This window comes from Peromyscus eremicus, chromosome 11, assembly GCF_949786415.1.
Source record: "Peromyscus eremicus chromosome 11, PerEre_H2_v1, whole genome shotgun sequence".
NCBI classification, from domain to species: Eukaryota; Metazoa; Chordata; class Mammalia; order Rodentia; family Cricetidae; genus Peromyscus; species Peromyscus eremicus.
In genome coordinates this window covers 69,688,842-69,700,996 of record NC_081427.1, presented here as the reverse complement: position 1 = coordinate 69,700,996, position 12,155 = coordinate 69,688,842, and the positions used below count along the sequence as shown (strand labels likewise).

The 12,155-nt window shown below is 40.5% G+C and overlaps 1 protein-coding gene across 1 annotated transcript in view; it reads right to left on the bottom strand.

Annotated features, from left to right (window-relative positions):
* The window catches only part of Adgrv1 (adhesion G protein-coupled receptor V1), a 474,255-nt gene that overhangs the window by 364,959 nt on the left and 97,141 nt on the right, over positions 1 to 12,155 (bottom strand). Inside the window, exon 44 of the mRNA XM_059276309.1 lies at positions 2,021 to 2,283. Within this exon, the coding sequence (XP_059132292.1) occupies positions 2,021 to 2,283 (263 nt within the window). The remainder of the gene's footprint in view (positions 1 to 2,020; positions 2,284 to 12,155) is intronic.

The window sequence follows — 12,155 nt, the reverse complement described above, 5'->3', positions numbered from 1 at the left end:
AATCTGTAAATGACTAGAAGCAAGGCAGAGTGGGTACACACTAGAACCAATTTGTTCTCGCCATCAGCAGAACAAAAGAGCCGTGGTCTCAGCACAGAAATGGGAAAGAACCACCTACTGATAGGGAGCAGTCATGTGTTCCCTGGATGCCCTGTGAAAGATATCAACATAAAAGCCTAACCACTGCACCATCCCATCTACACAGAGCCAAGGACTCAGCAAGAGGACTCTTTTTTTTTTTTTTCCAGAGCTGAGGACCGAACCCAGGGCCTTGAGCTTGCTAGGCAAGTGCTCTACCACTAAGCAAAATCCCCAACCCTGCAAGAGGACTCTTAATTTGAAAAGTTAGAAAGTTGCATTCTCTAGAAAGGGCAAAGGACAAAAGGGAGGCCTCTGGATGGCAGTGATTTAAATGTCTTACTCTGGGTGGTGGTTACATGTGCACACATATATCTTTAAAGCCATTTATCTACATGCTTAAGGACTTAATGCCATACAGGTTACATTTTAAAATTAAAATGTGGGAAGCAGTTAAGTTTGTTCACAATTTATTTAATTTGTTCTAACAATTAATATTCCTAGTGAATATATCCAAGTATCTTAAACTACTTAAAAAAGGAGGTTTAAGAAAATTAATAATTTAAAATATAAAAGAATACTTTTTAAAAGAAGAAAAATATGAATAAAGTAATAGCAAATTCACAAAGCACTTACGCTTTAAACTTTTATATCATTTCAAAATTGGGGTGGATCTTTAAACAAATCAATTAAACTTTGTTTTAGATTTTCAAGAATATAAAAATACTGAACTTGGAAAACATGCTGAAGTTTACAGGAACACAAGAGGACTGAGGCTGTAGCTGACCTTGCCAGCATTCACAGGGCCCTGGGTCCAACATACACCATGAAAAACAGGAGATTCCTCAGTTACTACATGAACTCTCATGTTCAATTACTGTAAGTATGCTCATTTAGTGTTATATTCGGGTCTAAAACGCACAAGTTAGTGTGACCAAATATGTTTAACTGTACCTAAAAAACCAAGTTGAGAGGCTGGAGAGATGGAGGAAGCGATTAAGAGCACTGGCTGCTCTTCCAGAGGATCTGGGTTCAATTCCCAGCACCCACGTGGAAGCTCACAACCATTTGTAACTCTGTTTCCAAAGGATCCAACTCCTTCCCTTCCGATCTCCACAGGCAGCAGGCACACGTGTGATATACACACGTGTATATGGGCAAAGACACATACACGTAAAAATAAATCTGGAGCCGGGCGGTGGTGGCGCACGCCTTTAATCCCAGCACTCGGGAGGTAGAGCCAGGCGGATCTCTGTGAGTTCGAGGCCAGCCTGGGCTACCAAGTGAGTTCCAGGACAGGCGCAAAGCTACACAGAGAAACCCTGTCTCGAAAAACCAAAAAAAAAATAAAATAAATAAATAAATAAATAAATCTGAAGAAGAAGTTTTTAATAAACCTGAGTACTCAAAACAAAAAGTTAGCATACAGAAGAGGAAGGGAGGAAGGTCCCTGGCTTTTGTTCCATTTTGGTTTTGAGTACAGATGGCACTCATAACTGATCTCAAGTCCAGCCTTTCTCAACTCAACTGTTCCTGTTCTAGTAGCTGCAGTTGAAAGCGAGCAGTTCTGTTTGTTCAGCTAGAACGTGGCCGACAGACAAGGATGGAAGTTGCTTTAGCTTATGTTCTTACAGACAATATAAAGGAAGACTGCCATTCAAATGGGCTTAAATTTTAAAATGTGAACCACACATTTTTTTTCTTGCACATTCCTCGACCATATTAACCGTTTTCCCACTTGCCATGTGAGTGCACTTTCTAACACGGTGACACTAGCCCCTCACACTAGTGCCACTGTCTATCTCATTTAAGAAGGGCTTTGCTTTGCTTTGCTTTGCTTTGCTTCTTGAGAACTTATGGCACATTTCTGAGAAAAAAAATATTTTTAAATACTAAAGATAATCTTAGTTCTCATTAACAAAATTAAAGGTTCATACTCTACCTTGGCTCGAACACCTTCCTCTAGAACAACAAAGCCTTTGGAAGGAATCAGATCCTTAGACTGTGTTGAAGAGTTGACTTCTGTCACAACAAACTGAACTGCCACTGTTCCAAACAGACCTTGTGCAGGCTCCCGAATGACAGTTAACACTGCGACAATCTCTTGCATGTGGAGAGATGTTGGTTCTCTGAGGAAAATGTGCGCACTGTTGTTAAAGGACAGAACTCCAGGGCCATCGTCATTTGCAAGGATAGTAATCAAAGCTGTTAAGACAAAAATATTCAAGCAGTAACTGAATGTGTTAGAAATCCTAAAGACAGTATGCTCACAGCTGACTGTTTAATCATTACTAACTCAGTTCTCACCATAGCCACAAGGGAGCACCTTTTAGTATTCCCATGTTACAGCACCTGTGACAGAATGTATACAGGTATTCCATAGAAGTTCAAAAGCTAGAAGGGAAGAGAACTGTGATACAAGCCAAGAAGTCAGCTTCAAGATGTTTACCATTCTTACACTCATTTTCATATCCATTCATTAGGTAGGGACAGCATATGTCACATTGTGCGAATATGTGGAAGTCAGAGGACAACTTGTGGGAATCCACCATGTGGGTCCCAGAGATCAAACTCGGGTCATCAAGCTTGGTGGCAAACACCTTTACCGACTGAGCCATCTTGTCAGCCAAGACATACAGACTTAAGCATCATCATAATATCTTTATATATCAGTTGTCATTGTTTGAAAATATAACAGTAAAGGGATCTCATTCAAAATAGAAAATTAACAGAAATTAATGGGAAAATATAAGAAATATGCACACAAAGAAAATCACAAAATGTCGACTGTGGCCACCTTGTCTCCCCTTGACCCTCTCTCAGGTTCCTTGAAGTAGCTCTCAAAATTATCACTGGGTCAAGGAAGAAATAAAGAAAGAAATTAAAGACTTCCAGGAATTCAATCAAAATGAATGCATAACATACCTAAACTTATGGGACACTATGAACGCAGTGCTAAGAGGAAAGGTCATAGCACTAAGGGCCTGTACAAAGAATGTGGAGAAATCTCTAGTAGTGACTTAACAGCACACCTGAAAGACCTAGAGCAAAAAGAAGCAAACCAGCCCGAGAGGGGTAGAAGAGAGTGATAATCAAGCTGAGGGCTGAAATCAATAAAACAGAAACAAAGAGAATACAGAGTCAATGAAACAAAGAGTTGGTTCTTTGAGAAAATCAACAAGATAGACAAACCCTTATCCAAACTAACTAAACGGCAGACAGGAAGTATCCAAAATCAGAAGAGAAAGAGGAACATAACAACAGACTCCAGGGAAATACAGATAATAATCAGGTCAAACTTCAAAAAACCTGTACCCCATAAAATGAAAAATCAAAAGGAAATGGACAAATTTCTTGATAGATACCACATACCAAAATTAAATCAAGATGAGATAAACAATTTAAATGGACTGATAACCCATAAGGAAATAGAGACAGTCATTAAGTCTCCCAATGAAAAACAGTCCAGGGAAAGATGGTTTCAGTGCAGAATTCTACCAGATTTTCAAAGAAGAACTAATACCAATATTCTTCAAGTTATTCCACAAAATAGAAATAGAGGGAATATTACCAAATTCTTTTTATGAGGCCACAGTTACTCTGATATCCATACCATATAGAGACTCAACAAAGGAAGAAAATTACAGACCAATTTCCCTCATGAACATTGATGCAAAAATACTCCATAAAATGAAAAGACCAAGGAGATGCCATAAAAAGCTGCTCAGTCTTCTCTTAGAGATCAAGCCTCAATTTTAGTTTCCTGAAACTGAGCAAGCAGTTTCTGGGAAAGCCATGAACAAAAGACAATTAATCACTGATGCCCCTGTCAGCAGGGACACACCAAGATAGGACACACCAAGCCTGGGCCACTGAGCCAGCTCCCACAGTCAGTACGTGCTAGGTCAGCAAGCCTCCACAGCAGCTCAAGGACAAAGCCTGGGACTTGTCCAGGCCTGCCCAAAAATGATAACTGTAACCCCAACTAACCCTAGCCAATTAAAAGTTACTGATATGATTGCCACTCACATAAACCAATCCTGAGTTTGTCCCTATGTAGTCTGTCGACCCCAAGCACCTCCCTTGACATATCCCCCATAAAAACCCTGCCCATTGACACTTGGGGTCTCTCCTGCTCTGCTGCTGCGTCAGATGAGAGGCCCAAGTTAACTCACAATAAAAAGACTCTTTGCTTTTGCATCAAATTCGGTCTCTTGATGGTCTTTAGGGGTCCAGACTCTGGGCACAACAAAAATACTAGCAAATGGAACCCAAGAAAATATCAAAAAGATCATCCACTATGATCAAGTGGGCTTCATCCCAGAGATGCAGGGATGGTTCAACATACGAAAGTCTGTCAATGTAATCCACCACATAAACAAACTGAAAGAAAAAACAATGATCATTTTGTTAGATGCTGAAAAAACCTTTGACAAAATTCAACACCCCTTCATGATAAAAGTCTTGGAGAGATCAGAGATACAAGGGACATACCTAAACATAATAAAAGAAATATACAGCAAGTCAATTGCCAGCATCAAATTAAATGGAGAAAAACTCAAAGCAATTCCACTAAAATGAGAAAAAAAGACAAGGCTGTCCACTCTCTCCATATCTATTCAATACGGTACTTGGAGTTCTAGCCAGAGCAATAAGACAACAAAGGGAGATCAAGAGGTACAAATTGGAAAGGAGACATCAAAGTATTGCTATTTGTAAATGACATGATAGTTGCATAAGCAACCCCAAAAATTCTACCAAGGAACCCCTACAGCTGATAAACACCTTTAGTGAAGTAGCTGGATATAAAATTAACTCAAAAAAAAAAAAGGCAGTAGACTTCCTATATACAGAGGACAAACTGGCTAAGAAAGAAATCAGGGAAACAACACCCTTCACAATAGCCACAAACAATGTAAAATATCTTGGTGTAACTCTAACAAAGCAAGTGAAAGACCTATATGACAAGAACTTCAAGTTTTTGAAGATTATCAGAAGATCTCCCATGTTCATGGATCTGTATGATTAACATAATAAAAATGACCATCTTACCATAAGCAATCTACAGATTCAATGAAATCCCCATTAAAATTCCAACACAATTCTTTACAGACCTTGAAAGAACAATACTCAACCTCATATGGAAAAACAAAATACCCAGGATGGCTAAAACAATCCTGTACAATAAAAGAACTTCCAGAGGTATCACCATCCCTGATCTCAAACTCTAATACACAGCGATAGTAATAAAAACAGCATGGTGTTGGCATAAAAACAGACAGGTGGATCAATGGACTCGAATCAAAGATCCAGACATAAACCCACATATCTATGGACACCTGATTTGACAAAAAAGCCAAAACTATACAATGGAAAAAAATATCTTCATCAAATGGTGCTGGCATAACTAGATGTCAGCAGGTAGAAGAATGCAAATAGATCCATATCTGTCACCGTGCACAAAACATAAGTCCAAGTGGATAAAAGACTTCAACATCAATATAGTTACACTGAACCTGATAGAAGAGAAAGTGGGAAATAGTTTTGAATGCATTGGCGCAGGAGACAATTTCCTGAATAGAACACCAGTAGCACAGACACTAAGATCAACAATCAATAAATGAGATCTCATGAAACTGAAAAGCTTCTGTAAGACAAAGGACACTGTCAAAAGGAAAAAAAAAGTAGCATACAGAATGGAAAAAGATGTTTACCAACCTCATATGCAACAGAGGGCTGATCTCCAAAATATATAAAGAACTCAAGAAACTAGACATCAAAAACCCAAATAATCCAATTTAAAAATGGAGTACAGACCTAAATAGAGAATTCTCAACAAAAGAATCTCAAATGGCAGAGAAAAACCTAAAGAAATGTTCAACATCCTTAGCCATCAGAGAAATGCAAATCAAAACGACTCTGAGATTCCATCTTACACCTGTCAGAATGGCTAAGATCAAAAACACAAATGACAGCTCATGCTAGCGAGGAAGTGGAACAAGGGGAACACTCCTCCATAGCTGGTGGGAGTGCAAACTTATACAGCCACTTTGGAAATTAATATGGCAGTTTCTTAAAAATAATGGGAATTGGTCTACCTCAGGACCCAGCTATACCACTCTTGGGCATGTACCAAAAGGATACTCAATCACACCACAAGGACACTTGCTCAACTATGTTCAAAGCACCTTTACTCATAATAGCCAGAAACTGAAAACAATCTAGATGTCCCGCAACTGAAAAATGGATAAAGAAAATGTGGTGCATTTACAAAAAGGCGTGTTACTCTGCTGTTTATGACATCATGAAATTTGCAGCCAAACTGATGGAACTAGGAAGAACTCATGCCTAGTGAGGTGACTCAGATGGAGAAAGACACACATGGCGTGTACTCCCTCATAAATGGATGTTAGCTGCAAACTAAAGGATAACCATGCTACAATCCATAGACCCAGAGAAGCTAGGTAACAAGGAGGGCACAAGGGGTCACAGGGATGCATGGGTTTACCTACGAAGGGGAAATAGAAGAGATCTCCTGGGTGGACTGGGGCCAGGTGGGGATGAGAACTTGAGGGATCAGGTTGGGAAGTGGATGGAGGGAGAGAATACTGAAAGGTTGACTGGAAGGTGGGGAGGCATTTCAAGATCAGGTAGAAATGGGATGCAAGGGAAACTCTCACAAATCTACAAAGATAACCCAAACTAAGACTCCTAACAATAATGGATATGTAGGCTGAACTGGCCCTTCCTGTGATCAGATTGGTGACTACCCCAATTGTCATCAGAGATCTTTCATCCTGTAACTGATGGAAACAGATGCAGAGACTCACAGCCAAACATTAGGTTGTGCTTGGGGAATCCTTCTGAAGAGAGGGAGAAAGGATGGTAGGAGCCAGAAGGGTCAAGGACATCACAAGACAACCCACAAAAACAACTAACCTGGCTCATAGGAACTAACAGAGTCTAAACTAACAACCAAGGAGGTCTGCATGGGACCAACCCAGGCCCTCTACATATATGTGACAATTGTGTAGCTTGGTCCACATATGGGACTCCTAACAATGGGAGCAGGGGCTGTCCCTAATGGTTTGGCTAGCTCTTGGGAACCTATTCCTCACACTGGATTGCTTTTTCCAGCCTTAATTCAAGGGGAGGCGTTTAGTCTTATTGCAACTTGATATGCCATGCTTTGTTGATACCCCTGAGAGGCCTGCCCCTTTCTGAACAGAAACAGAGGAGGAGTGTATAGAGGGAGGGAAGTAGAGGAGGGGGAAATGCAGTTGGGATGTAAGATAAATAAATAAATAAATAGCCAATGAAAGTCCATCTTTATAAATAATGTTAGTATCTTATATATTTTAGAAGAAAAATGATTCATATTTGTATCTCACGTATAATCATCAACAAATAATTTCCTTCATGTTAAAAATAACCATGTACAAATCAAAATTATACAAATTTCATAAAAATATAGTGAAATGATTCACATTGTTTTAGGAGAAAGCAAATAGAATTCAAAAGAATAACAAAAATACTGATATTTTAAAAACTGTATAATAAAAGACACTATAATAAATTTAAAACATAAAAGGACAGTCTCAGATGATCATTTACAAAATGACTAATAATTGAGCCTATCTGCTCATCCCAACTCCAGTGCAGCTGCACCTTCTCAGGCAGCACCAGCCTCATCCGGGAGACAAGATGGTGAAGGCTGGAGTGAGTGGATTTGGCATCTGTCTCCCTGGTTACCGGGCCTGCCTTCCAGTCTAGCAAAGTGAATAGTATTGCCATTGATGACCCTTGCATTGACCTCAACTACATGATCTACATGTTCCAGTATGATTCCACCAAAACCATGTTTCACAGTCAAAGCTGAGAACAGGAAACCTTTGTCACTTAAGGCCGTCTCCATCTTGCAGGAGCCAAGATCCCATCAGTATCAAACAGGGTGATATTCATGCTGAATGTGTAGTAGAATCTATTGGTGTCTTCACAACCACAGAGAAGGCTGGGTCCCACCTTTGTCCTCCTGCTGAGTCCACATGTTTGCGATGGACATGGCCACGAGAAATATGAAAGTTTACACAAGATGATAGCAATGCCCCCTTACCACCAAGTGCTTAGACCCGTACCTCTATCCCTTTCCATGACCACTTCAGCACTATGGAGGGACTCAGGACCACAGTCAATTCCATCACGGCCACCCAAAATACTGTGGTTGGCATCTCAGGAAAACTGTAGTATCATGGCTGTAGGGGGGCCCACGATACTATCCCTGAAACCACTGGGACATAGGTAAGGACACTGCACAGCTGAATGGATATTCACTGGAATGGCTTTCCGTGTTCCTACCCTCAGTGTGTGTGTTGTAAACGTGACCACAGCCTAGAGAAAGCTGCCAGATACAATGACATCAGTAACGTGATATAACAAGTGCAACAGGACCCGCAGTGGTCATCCTGGGCTACACTGAGGCTCAGGTTGTCTCCTGCAGCCTTAACAGTGACACTTGGTCTTCTGATTTTAATTGCGGTAGCTTTGCCTCCAATGACACTCCGACAAGCTCCATTTACTGCAGTAACCATGAATTTGGATCCAGTAATATGGTGGTAGACCTTATAGTCAATATAGCTTCCAAAGAGCATGGAGCCCTGGATCAGCCACCCCAGCAAGAACAGGAAGGGAAGATAGAGGCCTTCAGCTCCTAAGAAGTCTCTGCCTCAACTTAGCTCCCAAAACACTGAGCATCTCCCCTCCCAGTTTCCATCCCAGAGCCCCAGACGGAGTGTAAAAGCTTTAGAGCCCCATTCTCGCATATACCATCAATAAGTTCACTGTGCTCCCCCAAAACAACTGAAACATTGGATTCCAAACAGAAGAATATTCCTAAATATAACAAAATAAAGTAAATGGAAATGCACAAAACAAAACCACACAAAGAAAGAGCAGACAGTGTCAAACCCACTAATAAAAGAAAAATGTAGAAAAATATTAAAGAACGCCACAAACCACATTTCACTGGAATTAGTGAAAAACTTTAATGAGTGAAGGAATTACTGGCCAAGATATAAAGAAAAAAACAGTCTTTGTTGGAGAGCATGTCTTTGCACACAGTACCCATTATGCTCAATGCAGAATACTCATTGTCTACAAATGCAAACATTTATAGTTAGTCTGATGGTTGAAGCCCACAATCCTAGATATACAGGATGTTAAGGCAGGAGGATTTTCAGTCCAAAGCAATCCTAAACTACAAAGTGCGTTCAAAGCCAGTCCAGGCAACCTAATGAGATTCAATTTTAAAATATAAAGTTAAAGGAGTCCTGGGGATGCAGCTAAGTAGTAAACCACTTGTCTATAATGTTGTGACGGACTTGGGTTCAATTCTCAAACAGTACAAAAATATTTATATGCAAAGAATTTATTAATATTTTATGAAAGATTAGAAATACTTTAATGGTCAATGAAGTGGGCTTTGCTTAATAAATTACCCATTATCAAAAGACTTAGTGTTTACAGAAATATTAATATTTAAAAATTGGGATTTAAAGCCTAAAGTAAGCCAGACAGTGTCCAGCAATGTCACTTCCTTCTGCTCACAATAGTAGACATGGAACCTGTTGTGGTCAGATCTTTGTTATCTGACACAAGCCAGTGTCATCCAGAAAGAAGGAACTTCAATTGAGAGAACGCCTCCATGGACTGTGCTCATAGGAAAGCCTGTGGGGCACTTCCTGAATTAATGAATGATGTGAGAGGGCTCAGGCTGCTGTGGGCAGTGCCACCCAGGAGCAGATGGTCCTGAGTTGAATAAGAAAGCAAGCTAAGCAGTCGCAGGAGCAAGGCAGTATACAGCATCCCTCCCTGGCCTCTGCTGCAGTTACCGGCTCCAGGTCTCTTCTTTGAGTTCTTGCCCTGACTTCCCCTCATAATGAACTACAACTGAAAGCTCAAATAAACCCTTTCCTCCCCAAGTTGCTTGTGGTCGTGGTGTTTTAACACAGTGACAGAAGGCAAAGTAAGACAGAACCTATGTAATTCTGGCCAGAGTTCTCTCAAGCTGTTTTAGGAACTCTAGGGCCTGAATGTGTTCTTTCTTGTTATGTGCATGGCTGTTGAAGAATGATGCTGAGCAGCATCTTGCAACAATAACAAACAGTGCTCTTGGGCTGAGGCCAATATTCCAACAGCAAGGAGAAAAGAAAGAAGGGCAGGGGCCTGAAAGCGGTAATTAGAACCAACCTCACCTAAAGCCATACGCCTCTGATCCCTGTGGTTAAGTAAACCTATGAATTTTCTTTGTTGAAATCCATCTTAATTAAGCTTCCATTGAATATGCATAAATGACTCTAAGCAAAGACATGGTGTCTATTCCTACAATCCCTTACACTTGTTCTTCTCAACAAGAAAAGCATTTCATCCCAGACTTGTGCTTTCTTAATGTGGAACAAAAGCCACATCCTTAAAGAAAAAAAATAGTTTCTGGGGACTTGGAAATAATATCTGTAAATGTAGCAATAAATTTAAAACCATGTCTTGGACACACAAACTCTTTCAACGTTTTTCAATAAATAAATTTTTTTACATCAAGAGTAGTAATTTATGAACTCAGAAGTTACCATTGACTAAAGCAGGTTAGAGATTCAGTCTCCACTTGGTTCTTCAAGCACACTGAGTTATCTATCATCTGAGGGAGCTGAAGTGACCTTTGTGGGGAGGGCACTGAGGATTAAACTTAAGGTCTGAGGCAAGCTTAAGGAATAGCCTAGCAACCTGGGACTCTAGTAGTCTTGAGCTTTGTACCCATACACCCAACTATGAACAATGCACCTAGAAAATTGTTTGCTTCTTAGGAAGCCCACCTGCTTTATGCAATGAAAACAAGTTATACCCCTTAGAAATCTGTCCACAATATCCTGTTTCTATTCAAACACATTGTGGAATACAGTCTGTGAACTAAGGGCAGTGTGCCAGTCTAGCCTAAACTGATCTTGGGTACATGTACAATAAGTTATGCCCTGAAGTGAACTTTCAGGGAATCCCCTATTTATTATCATATGTCTATGTATAAATTGGCATAAATATGATAGAAACCAGATGCATTATGAGAAGGGATATACACAGTAGAGAATGGATTGCCTGACTTAATCTGTTAGTAAAGGAGAGCTACACTCACTATGCCCCTTAGGAACCAAACTCTCCCTTCTCTAAACCCCATAAACAGAAGCTCCAACAGAAACCAGAACTGCGAATACCCTCACGTAACCTGAGTCAATCTTAACACTGTATTCTGATCTGTTCTATGACTTTGTTTTTGAATGAAGCTTCCTTGCTACTTTGCAATATGTGTGACTCTATTTAATTCTTGAATAAGAGGCCAGGACCCTGGAAAAATCCAGTTCAGACCCTGACCATGGGTAATAGGCCTCTCAACTGTTAAGCATGTTCCTCCACAGAGCTTCTGTCCCAGCTACTTACACTGTTTTTCAAAAACAGTCTCATGAAGCTCAGGCTGGCCTTGCACTCCATATGTAAGCTAAGGATGGCCTTGAACTTATAATCTTCCTGCCCCTACCCCCTGAGAATTGGGATTACAGGCCTGTATCAGCATGCACAGTATATATGATATTGGGGAATCACACCCAGGACTTGGACATGCTAGGCAAACACAGCACCAAATGAACTACCTCCCTATGTAGAAGTAACTGTTAAAAGTTCTCCCAAGGCTGTGAGTGCTCAGCCCTGAATGTGATCTCTTTATCAAAGTTCCCTCCCCTCCCCACCTGCCAAGGCTCAGGAAACATCATTAAGTGAGGAGGCAGAAAGAATGTAAGAGCCTATGGGAGAAGTTCTGTGAAATGTCTTCAGAACATGCCAAGGCTGTTGCACCTATTGACTTACAGAAACTAGGGTTACCTGTACAAGATTCTTTCAAAATCAAGCCAGACAAAATTCTGTCACAGATGCTAGGGTGTCCACCATTTCCAGAGGAGCTATTGGCAATCACTAGATGTCAGGGGAGAGAATCGGTCTCCTCTGTGGGTTTAGCCACTAGTAGTTTAGTCCCATGTTCG